Source organism: Apteryx mantelli, chromosome 3 (genome assembly GCF_036417845.1).
Source record: "Apteryx mantelli isolate bAptMan1 chromosome 3, bAptMan1.hap1, whole genome shotgun sequence".
Taxonomy (NCBI): Eukaryota; Metazoa; Chordata; class Aves; order Apterygiformes; family Apterygidae; genus Apteryx; species Apteryx mantelli.
In genome coordinates, this window is record NC_089980.1 from 67,481,505 (window position 1) to 67,500,758 (window position 19,254).

The 19,254-nt window shown below is 35.7% G+C and overlaps 1 protein-coding gene across 1 annotated transcript in view; it reads right to left on the reverse strand.

Annotated features, from left to right (window-relative positions):
• Positions 1-19,254, reverse strand: part of SYNE1 (spectrin repeat containing nuclear envelope protein 1) — a 276,957-nt gene that overhangs the window by 168,242 nt on the left and 89,461 nt on the right. Inside the window, exons 41-52 of the mRNA XM_067293579.1 lie at positions 18,423-18,573; positions 16,421-16,579; positions 15,423-15,605; positions 13,467-13,568; positions 11,472-11,675; positions 10,250-10,457; positions 9,386-9,498; positions 8,560-8,765; positions 7,301-7,456; positions 5,830-6,121; positions 4,949-5,121; positions 2,600-2,909 (exon numbers count right to left, since the gene is read on the reverse strand). Of these exons, the coding sequence (XP_067149680.1) occupies positions 2,600-2,909; positions 4,949-5,121; positions 5,830-6,121; positions 7,301-7,456; positions 8,560-8,765; positions 9,386-9,498; positions 10,250-10,457; positions 11,472-11,675; positions 13,467-13,568; positions 15,423-15,605; positions 16,421-16,579; positions 18,423-18,573 (2,257 nt within the window). The remainder of the gene's footprint in view (positions 1-2,599; positions 2,910-4,948; positions 5,122-5,829; positions 6,122-7,300; positions 7,457-8,559; positions 8,766-9,385; positions 9,499-10,249; positions 10,458-11,471; positions 11,676-13,466; positions 13,569-15,422; positions 15,606-16,420; positions 16,580-18,422; positions 18,574-19,254) is intronic.

Here is a 19,254-nt window from a genome sequence, read left to right on the forward strand (position 1 = left end):
GGAGTCCTTGTCATTGGACCACCCAAGAGAGCTTTTCATCCTCTGCAAGATTTCACCCTGCACTCTCTTCTCCCGGTCATTAACAAAGATGTTGAACAAAACTAACTCCCACACTGTTTTCTGGAGGACCTTATTATTGACTCTCTTCCATTCTGAAAAGGGACCAGTAAGCCTTGGCTTCTTATACGTCAATCAACTTTCAGTGCATTAAGGGACCTTTCCTTCAATCCTGTGATGACTTAGTTTCTTTAATAGCCCTTCATGTGGAACCTTATCAAAGGTTGTCTGAAAATCCAAGTATATTATGTCCACTTTATCCCCTTTATTCATGTGCTTACTGACACCCTCACAGAACTCCAGCAGATTAGTTTGGTAAGGTTTTCCTTTCCAGAAGCTGTACTTTCTCAGCAGTCTGTATTTATCCAATATGATCAATGATATTATTTTTTATTATAGATTATTGCTTTCCCAGGGATGGCAGCCAGACACACGAGTCTGCAGTTCCCCACAGGACTTCCTTTGAGGCCTTTTAGTAGATGGGGATTACAGGGATAGCCTGACAGTCACCTGGCATAGTGGCCACCTTGACCAGCTCTTCAGCAATTGCAGTTTGGGCATTCCTCCAGAGCCCTCAGATGAACGCCATCTACTGCTGGTGACTTATTAACTTCTAACTTAACTGCTTGGTCTAAGACTTCCTGTATATTTACCTCAAACTGATCTAGCTCCTTTGACCTGCCTCCTGCAAAGAAAATGTCAGGTGTGGGAATCTCCTCATCATCTTCAGTGGAGAGGAACAACACAAATTCATTGAACTTCTCCAGTATGGCCTTATCAACCCTGAGTGCATCTTTTACTTTTGCTCATCGAGTGATTGCACCAATTCCCTAGATGACATCCTGCTTTTGATAGATTTAAAGGATGTTTTGCTATCAGCTTGAGCATCCTTTGGGAAGAATGCTTCAAACTCTGTTTTAGATCTCAACTTCTTGCTTACATATGGCCTGTTCCATGCAATATTGTGGGTGCAGAGTCCCATCCCCACCTTTCCCAGCCTGTCACCCCAGCTGGGACACTCTGGGCCAGCTGGTTACTTATTGATGCATGCCCAGGGCATATACAAAGGTAGGATTAAGACAAGAAACTCTGGAAAAGAAATATTTTTTGAAAGAAAAATAAAAGCACCTACTTTTAATACCCATCTATAAGATTTCTATTTTTGGGGATGAGGGAAATTACTTAAAAAATTAGATTTATTGATACATATCAATTTTAGGAGAACATCACCATGCTTGTTTATCAGGGTCTTTTCATGAGTAAGTTTTAAAAGCATTGTACTGAGTGAGTCAGTTACCTTTGTATTGCTCCAGCTTTAATTCTACTTAACCAAGTGGATGTTATACCAGGATGAAGCTGCACTAATCTCTAGAAATCAGATTCATAGCTTACTATTTCCAGTAAAAAAAGAGAGCAAAAGTTCATTATAAAAATAAAAAATTGTGTGAATAGATGGTAATTATAGATTAGATACATCTTAGACAGCTCTAATATCTATGGTCTATGATTAAAGCAATAAAACAATTGCAATAATAGTATATGTCATCCCAAAAATAAAAACAAAAAAACCCCTCCCAAACAAGCAGCAAGATTCCATATAATGACTCTCCTCATCATGTTTAGAAAGAAAAATATGGATTTTTACTTAAGAATTTAATTAATATGTCCTAAATTTGACATTTTTCTATTAAATAGTTTGTTAGATCTACTAATTTTTAAGTTTGGATTTTTTTTTAATATATAATGTATAGATTAATCACCTATAGGTCTTCAGCACTATTCTCAATACATGACTGCCTAAATCACAGTTATGTCAGATTCCTGAATTTCCAACAATGTGCTATATATACAGTGTTTACTTCAGCTTCACAGTGATATTAGCCTCTTATTGTGTGGCCCCTATTGCTGATGCAAACTTTCCCATTAGCCAAGATGATGGAGATTGTAATTCAGAACTAGTGTCACTGTCATGATCTGACTGGCAGAAGGTCTCTGTGGACTAACATGTCTCTTTCCTTAGAAACTGAACAGAACACCTGTACGACAGGTGCAGTGCTTAAAGGCTTTGAACACCACAAACTATGAGTGTATATCTTTCTGATAATAAAATTTCTCTCTCTGACATATGTTTCCCGCTCAGTGAGGCATTTTATTCTTCTCTAAGTTAAAAAAAAAAAAAAAAAAGTGCTAGGAATGAATGAAAAAGAATCAAATGAAAATGAATCTTGAAGAATTTCAGAAGTATTACTGTATATATGAAACTAGGAATAAAATACATGCCCTTCACTTTTCAAAAATCATAAACATACCAATGATTCCCATTCTCAACCTATTTTTACATTCCAGTGAATTTTAATAACTACATTCAACTTTTTTTTTGTTAGACTCCATCATAGGAACTGTAAGAAAAAGCAAGACTATTCAAACACAAGCATTCTTTTAGTCACAATAAAATTATGAAAATCAAAACTTTAGCCTTCTCTACAGATTGATGTCTAAGTATTTTACTTATTTGAAATGGCAGCCTTTGCTTTTATCTTACCTTGGCCACAGTTGTGATGTCATTAAAGTGTGTTTTTAGTTTTTCTTGAGCTGCTTCTCCAAAAGAATCATCCTCAGTTTTTTCATACAGTTCCACAGCTTTTTCAATGAGTTGATGTAAATCACCAGAGTGATCCTCTATCTCAGAAACAATAGCCTGGAAGTGGTCCAGTTGAGCAAACTTCTCTTTCAGACCAATCTGTGGTTCTATAGGATGTTCTGCTTTGTGATCCAGTTTCTCTAACCACTGCTCCAGCTGGTTCTTCCTTTCCAGATATTCATTCCACTGGCTAATCACAGACTCTAGACAGCTTACATTAAAAAACAAATATACAGTACAGATGAGAAGTTTTGAAAGAGCTAAAAAAAAGAAAAAAAAAAGAAAAGCATGCTTGTACCTTAATTGATATATTCTCTGTAGCTAGGTATGATACATTTAGAATACACTTTTTCCTCCATCTTGCTTTAATTTTCTACATCAACTTAAATCCAACTATTCTAGACTTCCTCTGTTCTTTGGACTACTACATATAATCTAATACAACTGCTTCCCCATTACAGGTGATACCAACAATGTCTGTCTCAGACTAATGAAAAGCACACTTCAGTAACTGTCCAGCAAAATAAAATACAGAACATTACTGGAGCTCTTCATGTAATAAATTCTCAGTCATAAATGTACAGCAGCCTACAAAATTATTGAAAATGAGGAGATATTCTGGCAATTTTGGAAGAACAAAACAATTATATGTTGCCCCATTTACAATTTCTAAGAAATACACTCTTCTGTTATCTATCCCTCCTTCTGTCAGATCTCCATATCTCTCTGGGACTTGTGTTGAGGAACGTAATTCTGATTCCACTGGACTTAATGGTAGATAACAGTGCTGTAAAGGATTTCATCCAAAATGCAATGAGCACCCAATCTAAATCATATTTTATGACACAAAGTGGGTAAAGTCAGAGCGAAAACTTAAAGCCTACCCATCATAATTTTCTGCATATAATTCTATTATAATTTAGAAATAAAGTGAGACAGTGGCAGCACTACCTAAATCCAAGCAAGCAGGCACTCTGTGGAGTTCATCCAAGAACTCCAATTTACCTATATCATGGCTCCTACCACTAACAGCTGATGTTTGAGGCTCAGACATCCTAGTACTCAGATCATCTAGAATACAGACCCATGACCGTTTTCTGATGCAAGGAAATTTTTGTTTTCATTAGCAAGCTAAGGAAGTATGATCATGCAGAAGTTCACCAAGGACCCGCTTCTATCCAGTAATGACTAAGATGATGGAACACAGAGTACTTGTAAAACTCATAGATGAGATCAACCAGGGAGAGGCTGCAGCCAGTTTGGAGGACAGCATTTAAACATCAGATGTTCTTAAAAGAAATTTAAAAAGATGGTATTTGATGATGAAAAAAAGTGCTTTACTTAGAAAGCAGAAATCAAATACACAGACAGAAAATTGGGAAAAACTGTCCAGGGTTAGTAATGTAGAAAAGGATTTGTAGACTGTAGTGGATAACAAACCGAACAAAATTAACAACATGTACAGTTGGAAAGAAAGGAAAATCTCAATCTGGAATGTATTAAGAGGAGTGTTGTATGAAGGAAATGCAAAGTACTGATACTCTATTCAGAATCTGCAAGGTCTCAAATAGAGTTCAGAGGTCAACCAACTACAGAAAAATGTAGACAAATTAAACAGTCTGCAATTTATTGAAAGAACAAGGATGAAAGAGGTCCAGAAACTATTAGTTTTGAGGAAGGCTGAAAGAATTAAGACTTCCGTTCATCTAGAACAGAGACTGAGGCCTTCAAATATATTAAAAAAGTTCTCATACAGGTAATAGGAATAACTTCCCATTTCCACAGAGGTTAGAACAAGAAGAAATCAGCTTAATTTGCAAGAAAGATGATACAGAGTAGATATTACAGAAATATTTTAATTAAAAAACATAATGAAACACAGAGTTGAGAAAACTTCCCTGCAGTTTTGTAATGGAAAGTTAGGTAAATACATGTCAGATGTTCTTGGTCCAGCCCCAGTACAGGTTCAGTAAGTCAGGAAGCCCTTTCTAGATTTTTATTTGTATGAATTTGTACAATTTCTATTTATTTTTAAATGACCATTTCATATGAAATTTGATTCATCTATTGAGTAAACTCATTGTCTTTTCTACAAAGGGATGTATTCTTTCAGATAAATATTTTGATTTGATGATGCAACTTTCCCCTCAGATATCAGTCACAAAGGAATGGACTCATACGTGCTACAAAGTACCACTCCTTGGAAGCAAAGATGGCAGGGTCTGAACTGTGTTTTCCAGGGAGTTTTACCTTTGACAATTCACTGAGATGTTGATGATGTCATTCCAAACATCCTTCAGTGTTTGTAGCTGGTTTTGTATCACCTTTTGTCCTTCCTCACTGCTGCTTCTAAGTGCTTTTTCTCCTTTGCCAATGGCCATGTTCAGCTTAACTTCCCCATCACCTTTGAGTAAGAGGATCTCCTGTGATGCAAAAAAAATTATCAAATGTAAATTGATGGGAAGTGAAAGGTGCACTTTCAACAGGGGACACCATTTTTTCTGAGCTCATTTACCACTTGAAAACCATGCCCAGTATGAATTCCAAGACACCCTTTTGTACAAGTGCCTGCCCCTTGCTATGTGCTAGTGATGCAACAGCTACTCCCACAGCCATATAGGTATTTCACTGCATTGGTCACCCTAAAATATTGTTCGCATTGCAGCAGATAATAAAAAGGTCAAGCTCTGCACAGAAAACCAGCACCATGCAGCTAGAGGAAATCTCAAGAGCGCCCAATGACAGGATCACCTACACTGATGTCTTTTGTAATAGATGTTTATCTAATCTGTTCTCAAAGACCTCCTGTGACAGATATGTCACAGCCTTTCTCTGTGAACTATTTCAGGACTTCCCCACCACCAGTTTTTTTTGGACCTGAATCCATATTTTTATAGTTGGCTATTCCTCATTAAGTGTAATACCTTGCACCCGCCTCCCCTCCCCTGCCCCCTTAAATACCATACTGTTTTTCATATCATATCTCCCAATTTGTCAAGGTCACTTCAAATTCTAATCCTGTCCTTCATAACCATGGAAAGAAAGAAATATAAAAATATTCCTTTTCCTTTGATGTGATCCTCATCCAATACTAGTCTTGATGCAGTATCTTTAGTTCTATAGCTCTTTACCTGAATTTGAGTCAGTCGCCTCTCTAGTGTGGCTTTGCTACCAACGGTACTCTTTGATGATGCTAGTTTATCTTGAACGTCTTTCACCCATGACCACATGCCCTGCAGTGCCTCCTCCAAAGCAAGATGCTCCTGGAGTGCAACCTGACATGTTCGCAGCTTCTCCTTGACAGTTTTGACCATGTTTTGGTAACTGGTGAGATGTCGAGAAGCCAGGCGCACTTCCCTCCCTGCACCTTGTCCTCCTTCATTTAAAGCCTGTGCCATTTGGGAGAGTTTATCAAAAGATTCTCTGAAAGAAAAAAATGGGGACTGAAAATCAGTTTCAGAAAGCATATAATATTGTTACAGCAACTATTAGAAGTTATGAATGCTGCTGACATAATCACCTACTCCACCAGTGATAGACTTCATAGCTAATGGAAAAGTTAGCTGGAAGAGACTGAAAGGAAATAAAGCAATATGCATCGATTAATATCTTTCCTTATGTACCGTACCATTTCTTCTACACTTTGGTGCTTTAAATGATCATGCTAAAATCTTCATGCTGCACATTTAAACTAAAAGTTAATTTCATTTTATTTCAGGCTGTCAGATTTTCTAGTTCTATATGAACTGCTACCTTTTTGTACCTACCAAAGCTTCTGAGTAGTTAGTTTATAGTCTTTGACAGGTAGGAAGGATGATGGAAAGGTCAGACCATTTGTCCAGGATTAGACACCGAGTCTGGGATTCCATACAAGGCTCAGTAAAAGGGATTAAAATTCTGGCCTTAGACAGTCTCAGTTAATCTCAAACCACTGGACCACCCATCCTATACCCTCCAGATTACAGGGCTTTTACCCCAGACCAAACTGTCTTGCATCAGTCTCAAGGGGATAGGTAGGGACTGGGTGTTTTCTTTTAGCAGGCTGTGAGGCTTGAACAACTGAATACTATTTTTGTTCCGTCTTCACCAACCTAATAATAAAAAAAGAATTTGAAAAACCACAGTGTTCTAAAAAAGGCTATTACTTCATCTTCCATTAGCTAAGTTTGAATTCTAGAAAGATTTCGCATAGCCAGTCTGGCTGTTATTTGGGCTCTTTATATAGTCAGCTTTATATGAGAGTGGGTCCTGCTAACTCCATTGAATCCAGTATCATGGGACAGAAAGGGAAAACAAAAAGGAAAAAACACTGAATAGATAAGTGTCATTTTTAGTATTGCTTTTTATTAGAGATGATATGATACTTTACAGATTTCAATTATTAATGAAGTAATATAAGCTTTTCTTAGTGAGAAATTGGATCTGACTTCAAATTCAAATCTGCTTAAAACTGGAAGTATTTGCATTCAGACTCCTTTCACAGAGTATGTCCCAACACCTCTGTCTATCTTTCACAAACACTTTCCACCCAAACAGTTTAGTTTCATTGTTGCTTTATAAGAGAAAAAAGTGATCTTTTTTAGGAAATGTGTTTCATACTACCTTGAAGTCAATAACTCTTCCAGGAATTTTTCCACTTTCTGCACCTCATTTTTCTTCTCAGGAATAAGCTGTTTGCTCTCTCCAAATGCTTCTGTGCTTATTCTTTCTTCCATTTCATGTATCCACAGGCTGAGTTTCTTGTGCTGATCCTCAAAACTACAGAACAGATAAGTATTTCCTTAAAAATATTTCTCAGGTGGAGTAAAGTTAGTAAGAAGTTCACCCAGTACTTTGGATATCCACAAGAACAGGAAAATCAAGCTAGGTATCAATTTAATGCCTAGTGAATGAGAGTTGTACACAAAACATAATTCTGCAGTGACTACTAATCTAAAAATATTCAGCAACTCTCTAAAAATGTTCAGCAAAATCATGGGAGCTACAGTGGGAAAGAAGCTTCCAAAATTTAAAGTGGCAATACTTTTATTTATTAGTATATTCAGTAAAGACAGACCAAATGAAAGATCTTTCCAAATGCTTCTAAAGATTTAGGCTAAGGTTAAAACAACAAACAAAAATGGGTAGAACTGGGCTTTTACTCAGTATTGACACATACAAAATTTATACGAGCGCTTGAAGTGTTGCACTCTCAGTTTCTCTGACAGAACATAGTTGGAATCTGAAGTGCTCAAAACTTAGCAAAATAGGCTCTGGCTTAAAGTTCCTATGTTTGCAAACCTTTTCCTTACATGAAGGCAGACCAAAAATTTCCATCTCATCTTGCTGTTTTATCCATTACTGTTACAATAACTTTCCTTTCAATTAGAAACAGTTTTGAACATAATTATGGCTAAAAACATTTGAACCCCCCAAATCCCCCAAATAATAATTTAGGAGTGTTTTCCTACTAGCTCCTTAGGAAGTATGTCCATCTAGAATGGGACAGGACAGATGACATGCTGTGTAAAAACCACACTATCTTCAAAGCCTAGGGCAGAACATGAAAATTCAGCACACCTTTTCCCTCTCAGAAATCACATTTAAAATTACTGTGAACCCAACTGCTGATTGGGGATCACATGAGCAACACAAATCTTCCACATATGTGATCCCAGTTTCCCATACTTTAAGCAAATCAATACCCTTGGAGCAAGACCTGTTGCTTTTTTAGTGGAGACCTCTGTTTTCTCTTAAATGTTTCCAAAGGAGAAAGCAAACAGGACTAGAGTAACTAACTGGAAATCATTTCAAATTTTGTCCTGAATTTCCACAGCCTGAAAATTTCATTCAGTCTATCTGAGACTACTTGTATTACTCACCTTCCCAGGTCTGAGGCACAAGCTTCCAGGGCTTGCTTATCTTTCAGACACTGGTTGAGGAATTCCTGAAAGTTCTGGGTATACTTTTCTATTTGCTCCTGGATATGGCTCACAACTGGTTTGGGTAAGCAAGCATACAAATTTTCTCCTTCCTTACAGGCAGCTTCTAATTTGTTCTGTCCTTCTCTAACAGAATCCAGCACAACCTGTGTGATGAAAGAATACAGTTTCAACATGCAAGATGTAATAGCTAAAGGTAAGCAATATTTCTACTGGAAGAGGCCAAATTTCCCCAAGAAGATGAGAGTCGTGTTTAGCTAAAGGACAAATTCAAAGCAGATCTTTCAAATAAAATTGTATTAAATGGTTTTAAGATTCACGGAGTTCAATGTTTCTATCTGGTCCAAAGGCAGCAGTTTGCAATAGATGGAGCAGTATCTGATCTGCTTGTGCTCTGTCCCACCAGAAAACAACTCAGATAAGCTTTGACATAAGTATTAATCTGAAGGACAGAACAGTGTAAGAGACAATAGGAAAAGGAAGAGAAGATAAAGAAAGGGGAAAAAAAGAAAAAAGATTAAATATCAGAAACAAGAATAGTTTAGTTACACATATACCTTCCAGAAATTAAAGTTTGATCTTCTGAATGGTGAACATATTGGTTTCCCTGTATTTCATCTATAGTATAGATTGCTGTGTTGAACCATGCTTATTTATCTTTTTGAAAAAATAGTGATAAACATGTCCATAGCTATAAATTAGAGTTATAACTAGATACATATAGTTAAAATAGCTAATTACTATTTTTTTGATTTGTTAACTATACCTGCAAATCACGTAGCTTTGCTTCTATGACTTTGCTGTCTCCAGACCTGTCAGATGATTCTTTTACTGCAGTCTTCACACCAGAAAACCATTGCTGGAATTCTTGCATAGAATCTTATTTAATAAAAAAGTACAGAGAAGAGAATATTCTTTCAAGAAACAGCACTATTGACAATAATGTACATCTGTCTTCCACACTTTATTTCTCCTTCAGGAAAAGTCTGCAAATGCTAAAGGGATGAGTCTCACTTCCTTCAATGATCTTGGAGGGACAATTCATTTCATAACATGTTAGATGTCTCCAGTATAAACATCTAAATTTGAGCAGTCACACTAGGTTCCCCTTTACAGTTAATGGGAAAAGACAGGCATTTCAAGCTGTGATTTATCTGGCCCAATTTAACGTTGGATAAATATCTCCTTTAAGATTAAATAAATGCCTACTTCTCTCCACCAACTACCCAGTGAGCCCAGGACGTAGCTCAGATGTAGACATTATAAACATCTCCATTTGTATAAATCCCTCTCTGAATGGCAAATACATAAAGTGTATGTATGTAATACTTATACGAAGAAGGGGAAATCTATGAGAATGTGAGGCAGCAACAGAGGAATTGAAGAAAGGCAGAACTGAGCTTGCTTTCATGAGTGTTAAATGTTTAAAGATGAATTTTGTTTTTGCAAGACACATTGTTTTGCAGCAGATATGAAATGAACACTTGGCAATAGGACCTTTTGAAATGCAAATACAAAAATAAAGTTGTAACTACAAGTGACATCACTGGAAACACTGGCAGGCTGTTCTTTGGCAGAATGATTCATGGCTGTGGGCTAACGGCTCATATTAACAAGCCTGAAGACTCACTGAGGAAGTGTTTTTCCAGGGACTCCTGCATGCTGGCCTGTGTCCTGGAACAGAGCTGATTCACAGCTTCATACTTCTTTATTAATGAAGTGACAGTGCCACCAAGAGTCTCCAGCTCCACAGAGTGGTACTTGCGACACAGGCTGTTGAGGTTCTCCCGGGTCGAGTCAATGCTGCTCTGCTGAAGCTGAAGGTTTCTCTGCATCTCCTGAGAATGAAGTTACAACACCAATACTACCTTTCTAAAGAAACAGGAGAACCATCTCTTTTCCTCAAGCATTCCTGCTCCTCCCACATGCTCTTTCCTCCTCTGGTCTATTGCAAGCCCTAGACAGAGTCAAGGAAAGAGGTACTGGATCGTGTTTCCTGAATTTTCCAAATGAGATGGATCCGTGAAACTAAAGAGTCAGACCAGAAATATGAAATATGATATTTTTTCATGCTTTTGTACTCTATTTTAAAAATAACAATTTTCAAGACATAATGAAAAGCCTTACTTATTTTCAGCAAAGTCTGAAAGGACGCATGAGATGCACTATGCCACTGGTGTTTGTTGGAACATTTGTTTGTTGGAATGAAAGGGAGCTTTTGTCTGTCTAGAAAAGAACATTTATCCCCAAATTAAGTTTGAATTGGCTGGTATATCAGCATTAACATGTTGTTCATGATAAAAAAATTTCCACATGGCTTGTCATATTAAGATGTGCATAACTGTATGCAATCAAGAGAGCACTAAGATGGAGACAAAAGAAATACGAGGACTGATGAGAACTTCTGAGGTAGAAGCTCGTGTTAAACTGAGTTCAGCCCAGAGTCTTTACTTTCATGAGTTATAAATTCACAAAAATTGCAAGGGGTGGATGGACATGTAAGCAGGCTGGAATAATAACTGAAGAGTTCAATGTAATGAAATTGGTTCTTGTCACAATAAAGACTGTATTATTCATTAAAATTTTCTAAAAGGTGTGTAATTCAGTATGAAGTTGATAGAAATTTTGGTCACTGGAAGAACTTCTTTAAGAATATGATTGTATTGTTTGCTAGTATTCTAGCAGCTAGACAGTATATATTTTCTCCTCATTTTCTCATAGCTATATTTTTTCTCATCAAATGAAAATTAACATGAAATATAATACCTGATTGTTGTTATACCTGATTAGTAAAAACTCTGATAAAAAACAGAGATCACTACATAATAAACAGTAAATTCATCAGCACTGACCTTCACTTTATTTAGAGCTTCAGGGTTCAGGTTAGGTGCACAGCTTAACAATGTCTCTTCCACTGTTGTCAGCCAGTCTGTCATCTGATTGATAAGCTTCTGTAACTGCATCTTCTGAGTACTGAAATCTTTTAGTGTCTCTTCTGCCATCTCTAACATTTCTTTGGCATGGTCCAACTTTTGCCTCAAATCTGATTCTATGAACTAAAAGCAAAATGTAATTTATTAAACTGTTAAAATGAAACATTTCTCATGGTAACAAGAGAACTGAAAGCTTATGGAAAAAATGGAAGGCAGGAAAGTGATACACAATTATCATTTTGCTCTCTTTACATCCATAACTATAAATACTTACATGAATAAAAATTGGCAGCCATTCAGGATCAAATCTTATCTCTACAGAAACCCAAAGAAGGGATACTAACTTCCAAAAAGCCAGATTGCAAACTGATGTGTTATTATCGACCTCTGAGAAATAAAAAGCTGATCTCTTTCTTTTACAACATGCCCCATATATATAATACGACCTAAATACAACTAACTCTATAAAAAGAAAGATCAATTGGTAAGACTTAAGAGTGTTAAGGCTTAAAGAATTTGCATGTAAGGCTGATTAAAATTGAAGACACCACAAAAAATACTAGAATATTGTCCCTTAATCTGTTTAAACACAGCAATATGTGTAATTATAATAGATGTTCACTGTGTATATTTTACTCATGAAAAGCAGATCAAATCACTCATAATACGATAATATCTATAAATGAGCAATTGCTAAGACTGCTATTAAGGAATTCATCCCCTTTTATGATTTTAGGATGTGACCTGATGATACTGTAATTTACTTAAATGTATTCAGCATTTGAATGTGCTCAAGTAACTTGAAGATTTATGTTTTATTTGGGAGTTTTGTTCTTAAAGTTACATTTTACATTTATATATCAACTACAGTTATTTTATTGTAAGTATGATGTAATTTTTTTGTATTTATCACATTCAGTAGCTGGAAATGGGCGTGTGTTGGTTAATAGTTATATACTGCAAATAGTATATTCTGAGTTTTGTTCTACAAGTGGATGGATATCAAATTTATGATAAAATATATGAGTAAACCTGAAGTTTCTGAACCTCTCATGTAAAGGAAACAACTTAGGGAGAATATAGGCATTTGTACATCTTTTTACTATAGATTTCTCGGGTCTTACTTTGTGATATCATCTCCTAAAATATCTGAATTGCTAATTTAGGCTTATGTTTGTGGTCATGGCATAATCTGGAAAAGGCTTGAGTGTTAGATTAAGTTCAGCTAAAATCTGATGAATGTTTTTAAAGAAATATCTATCAAGATACTTCCCTGCTCGTGGAAATCCCACAAGTCAGCTTTTAAAAATTCTGACATATTGAAATTTGATAATCTCACATAATCATTTTCCATTTGAAATCAAATGTCCAAAAAATCATATTTTCATGCGCCCTATTTTCATATGCTCACGTGCCCTAAAACTTAAAAAAGAAGGATCTAGCCAGTCATAAAAGTTTGACAGCTCAAAGTTCCTGTTTTATTCCTAGTAACAGTTGGTTCAGGGCACTAATTCCAATCTACTAAAGAATACTTCTATTCCACATCCATTCCACTACCTGCTAACATTATAAACCTTTCAAAGAGGTAAACTCTGTATGTACCCACATATGATAGGGCTTAATGCTGTGCAATGTTGAGAATACCTGAATCATACCTGATCAGCTACCTAGTAAACTATTTACAGTATTTAGACTTAATAAAAAAAACTTCTACAACTCTAATCTCCAATTATAACATCCTCATTTAGAAAAAGCAACAGTGACTAAAGAAATACGATTAAACAATAACCATGATACATAATAGTGCCATATACATCATCTTGAAAGATAAAAGCAGTAGAGGAGAGAGGAAGTGCAGGAGTTTCTTCTTAGTCATTTGAACACAGACCGTGATAAACAACGTCTTTAGTTTACCTGAAGATCTGCAGGAGGCTCTTGACTGTGGGTCAGTTCTTTGAGATCTGAAATTTTAGATCTAAGCTGCTCCAACTTCAGTTCCTTGTCCTTGACTTCAGACTGTAAAACAAATGTGGTCAAAATTTCATACCAAACAACAAAAAGGCTTTAGAGCTTCAGATGGATGCTCCATCAAGTGGAAAAAAGAAAGAAAACTTAAACAAAGTTTAGCAATTAAAAGTAAACACAGTTGTTTTATTAGTTTTCTTCTCTAAAATCTCCCACCTCCTTTTCTTTAGTAGATTGAGTTCAGAGATTTTTTTCCCCTCCGTTAAAACAACCACACACATTTTAGCATTTAAAATGCTCTAACAGCTTTAGTTTCTTCAAAGTGGTTGAATAAAAATAAGAATGTCACTGCTTTTTGCCTGGAAAAATCTACTGCTGTTGTTAGGTTCCACTTGATGGAATGCAGAGTATAATACATGTGCTGTCTGGTTTTTATTACAGGGAAGTGAGCTCTTGGAAAAAATTAGACAGAACTAAATTTTATGCTCAAAAGAGAATTAAAATATAAATGTTGCCATGCACTGATGCATCAGGACCTTGCATTTATTCTGGATATATAGATCTAAGTTATAAAGAAATATTTTATTTACTAAAGAAATAATAGGAACATGAAAGAGAAAATCATAATTTGTATATTGTAATTTTGAAGTATTAGACAAATAATTGGTGTGAGTGTCTATCCTATTACCCAGACTTTCTTTTCTAGGAAATTCAAGCAGATCACTGATTAAAATATTGGACCAAAGATTTAAGGATAAAATTACTGCATTTAACTTCTACCCTGCCATGGTAGAAGTTCAGGTTCAGAAGCATCCTCAGGGGTCATTTTGCACTAAAGGGATATAACATGGGCTGACATCGGAGAGAAAGGAACAACTGCTGTGGCCCATATAAAAGGTACTGAATATTCTTTTCCATGCTCATCTATTTCTGATTGCTGAAATGGCAGGACCCTTGTGCCAGTATTCAGGCTTTCCTCTTGCCTTTGTAAAAAGAAAAGTATGATGGACTATGCATTCTGCGACTGCAAACATATGCACAGTCCTCGTGCCCTCTGCTGTTCTGGCCCTCCTCTGAATCAGGCACACCTGTGGTTCAGGCACCAGCTGGTCTTACTCCAGATCAGTTTTAATATTGATTAATTTAGGTGGTCTCACTGCTCTAGTAAACAGAAAGATATTAAATATAGTTTTATCCTCAGCAAAAAACTGCTTTAGCACCATTTCATATTTCATTGTATTGCTTGTATATGTTCACTATGCATCTTCTTAAGGGTATTATTTATTTCAAATTAAGTCGAGTAGGAGTCATTCTATGGTTGATCTGCTGCACATTTTAAGCCAATGGCAGCGGAATGCTTTCTGAGCACTGGCTATATTTCTAAAATAATTTAACACTATCCAGACAGGAAAGATATCACGTTAGTGAAACTGTTATAACCCAACATTGAAATCTGCCCTTCAGTCCACTATGCCTTTTTTATTGTACTGTCTGAAGGATCCAACTTCTAAGACAAGATTTTTAAAAACTACTCATTTTTTGCTTAATCCCAGCTGAAGTTGTCAAAAATTACCATCAATTTCTTTTGGAACTGGGTTTGGTCCAATGCTATGCTTTTTGAAAATTTTGTTCTTATAAGACCACATTGTCATGTATTGCCAGAGCCAAAATAATTACGGGGCTTAGATTTAGTAAGAGGAATATCCTTCTTGCTTCTGTCAGAAGAAGCCAGCTTCAAAAAAAGTCTGGAGTTCTGTCAGCTAGCCCACTGGGTTAGTGATATCGTTGACTGAGCAGAAGACATAGTGATCTACAGCAGCACAGCCTTATATATGTGGCTGTTACCAGTTGAGAATTTGGCCCAGAACATATTGACATTTTGGTCACTGATTAACAGGTAAGCACCTGGAACTCTTTCAGGATGACCTCCATTCTCTGACTATTACTCAAGTTGCTGATGCCTTCATTCAGTTGAGAAATGCATTTATTACACCATCCATCCATTTCATCTCCGATTTTCAGTATGTCGTCCCACAGAGACACACTTACACTCAACCGATCTATGTTGTCTTCAATCCTTTCTGACACCTTTTAAAAATGGAGAGCGTGTCAATACCATCCAGAAATTACATTCAGATTTCTTTATTTTGAGCTTAATTGTAAGACAGAATTAGAAATTCTAGCATTAGAAATAATTAGTGAACCTAGGCAAAATAATTCTCCTCTTAGAAGTATATCTAAGTTCAAAGCAGTAAGATATAATAATTTCAACTTAGTTTCCTATATCATAAAAATAACAAAAACCATATGTGACAGTTTCTAAAAATCTATATATTTTTGCCTGGGAAAGAGGTTTATATTCAGATAAACTTTATTTTTAAAAGCAGTTACTTTTGTCTTTATTAAGTAATATAAGAATTTGCTAATAAAGCTGTATAGATATGAAAACGTAAAATATTAGTTTTTGTATCATGTTTCTCTGCTATAATACTGTCTTTCTCAACATATTCACATCTTATTAATATCTTTTAAATTTTCCATCTTTTTAACTTAATGCAATCTACTGCCTAATTTATTCAGTCCAATTTACTTTATTGAAATAATACTGATGCACAGTAGGTGAGAACCCAACCCAAATTTATATTCAGAAGTGGGCACTGAGCTAATTTATACTAGTTATATTCATACATTGTTTGTTGTAAGACATCTTTATAAATCTAGCAAATGAATGTCATGACTTTGTGCATACAATATATGCCAAATCCCTATGAATATCCTTCTGAGATATATTTCAAAGTAAACTTTACTAAACAAATGCACTTCAAAATCCTAAGAAAATACTAATACAGCAACGTTTGTCCTTCTTAAAAACTGTATTCAGTGTATAAACATCACATTCTTACATCAAGCCATTTGTCCACTGTACAGTTCATATCTGTCTTCACCACAGTGGGGTCGCAGTTACGAACTCTTTTCAATTCCGCTAACAAATGTTTTCCTTTATTGGTGAAAGTATCCAGGTCTTTTTGTTTATCACTCAGATCATTCTTGGCAGCTTCATGCTGTGAACATAAATATTTCCTTGTTTAATGAAGCCTTGAAGAAAGAAAGAAAGAAAGAAAGAAAGAAAGAAAGAAAGAAAGAAAGAAAGAAAAATCCAGTTCTCCAGCCACCCATCTCTAGCCCTGGGGTATATGAAATGCATTTGATAAGTCTCAGTCAGCATGCCATCCAACATTTAACTTTGTCACAAAACACAGAGTAATGGGGGTGGTTTTCTCATGAGTGTAGTAAAAAATTAAGAATTTCTCATAGTTAAAGCACACAAGTAGGAATAATAAATTCTAGATTTTTACCACTTGGTAACAAGCTATCTATGGGACTTTAGGCAAATAATTTTAAATTTTTTTATTCTTCAGATACCCTATCTCCAAAATTGAATAATAACAACATATCACTAACTAATTACTATCTAAAATCAGTTCTTGCATTACAGCAAGGTAAGCAGAGGGTGTTGCTAGCAAAATTTAGAATTGTAAAACTTGTCATCACTGGATACCCTGGAAGACAAAAGTACAAATGTGTTCATAAAGTAATTAGACAAAATCATGGAAAGTAATTCCCCGAGAGCTACTAAATTTGCAATTGCAGGCTAAGGGAAGTCTTTAAAGAACTGATTGCTGGAAGATGAGACAATATACTGAGGAAGGACCACAATAAACATCTCATACTTTTTCCCTTAGCAAGTCCTACAGATCAGCATTAGAGAGAAGCTGCTAGTCCGGATCCAGTATGGCCGTTCTTATGTTATTATGGTACACTGTCAGGAATTGGGCAAAATATTTGTTGTGCTTCAGCTCCTTCAGGTCCAGCTATAACCATTGTCGTGGTAACAGAGCATTTTGCCACAAGCCAAGGCTCACATTAAAGAAATAAATCATATGGAAGTTATACACACTTCTTTATAACACTGACATTGCAACTCTGTGGGCTAAAATTAATCTATGCTCTGTTCCCCTCTTAACTTGATGAATACTTGGCATATAGTTCTAGTTAAAATGTCTATTAAAAAGAACCTAAAAATATGCATAGTTTGGAATGATGGTTATACAGTTCTGACTGCTGAATTTTTAATGAAGAGCTCAATAGGCTTCCAAATGAAATTATCCTCCAAATGAATGGAAAGAATTTAACTCTGAACTTCTTTTTTAGGCTGATGCTTTAAGAATAACTTGGGCTAATACAATTTGGAATGTTAAAAATATAATTCAGTGAAATGAATGGAATATAGAGACCCAACTTCCTTATCTCTTCTCAATGGCCAGTATCAACATGGCATCCCTTTGAACAAAGTAGTCTTAGGGAAAGAGACGGACATAAATGAGTGGCAAACTTCAGAAAAGGAGCCAGATTTGTGTTTGAGGAGATAGCAATGCTTTTTTTGCTGTGACAGAGAATAATATTCCAGTGTCAGCTTTTTCTGTCATTGGCTTTTATCCATTCAAAAAATTATCCAATATGGAAAACATTGAAGTATGTTGACTGGAAATATCTTCTCCTGCTGTGATGGGAACATATTTTTCATGTATTTTATATAAAAAACAGATTTCCATATATCATAGCTTTCCATATAAATTAACATTTTACATTTTTAGGTGTTAAAATGTACTTTAAAATAGCAGCAATCAAATACATATTAATGGATCTCACCAAAAGTGCAGAAAAGACTGTATTCTTTCCTCTTTATCAGAATCAGTAGGATTTAAATTCTGAGTGTCAATTTGACAAGATTTGACAGTAACTTCAAGGAACTTTAAACATAGCTCAAAGGTCACTTTTCAAACAGAAAAGTTCACTGAAGTCAAAGACCAGTTAAACCGCTCAAATGAAAATATTTATAATTACCTTTGATAAAGTTCGCCTGACATCTTCATGATCCTTCCAAATGGATTTGATCACAGAAGCACTGTCGGCACTGTCTATGACTTTTGTTACCATCGACTTCAAACTCTGATATTCCTTCATCAGATCGATAAGAACACAGCACTGGTCCTTTCTGAAATGGGAAAAGGCTGTGTCAGACAGCACCGCTCATTGTATTGTTGCTGAAGCAAGAGAATGTGACATAGCAATTCATCATGGGGGTGCCAGTAGGAATCAGGATGGAGTATGTTTTGGCCAGCCAAGGAAATATTATTTTGAGTTTTTACAAATCACTTGGGTTCCACACATCACACAACTTATTGACAAAAATATATGAATCCCCCATCTCATATAGCAAATCCTGAACAAAGTGACTTGAACAAAAGAAACACTGGAGCTTGAATGCAACCTTTTCACTTCCTGAGTTTAGCGTCTTACTGACTGGAAACCACACTGTAATGATTTTGGCTTTTGCAGCTCATTTATTTAACCTGTTTCTTTAACACAGAGAATTAGGAACTTTTTTGGATAAAAAGGACCAGAAGTAAAGACTAAAGCAATGCAAGATAAGTCTGACTATTTCATCTTCCAATTATCAGACATATGTTTTGGGGTTTAAAACCTTATATTTAATTCATCTATCATTCTAGTGAAAACAGAATAACCTGCTGCCAGAAACAGGCCTATTTTTTTCTTCTTCTTCTTCTTTACAAAAGCCTATGTCTGTTCAGGCAATGGACAGAAGAAAAAAACACATTAGATCCATTCTTGGTCTTTCTGCTGGAGAGAGAGAGCAAAGAGCTAATACTCTAGG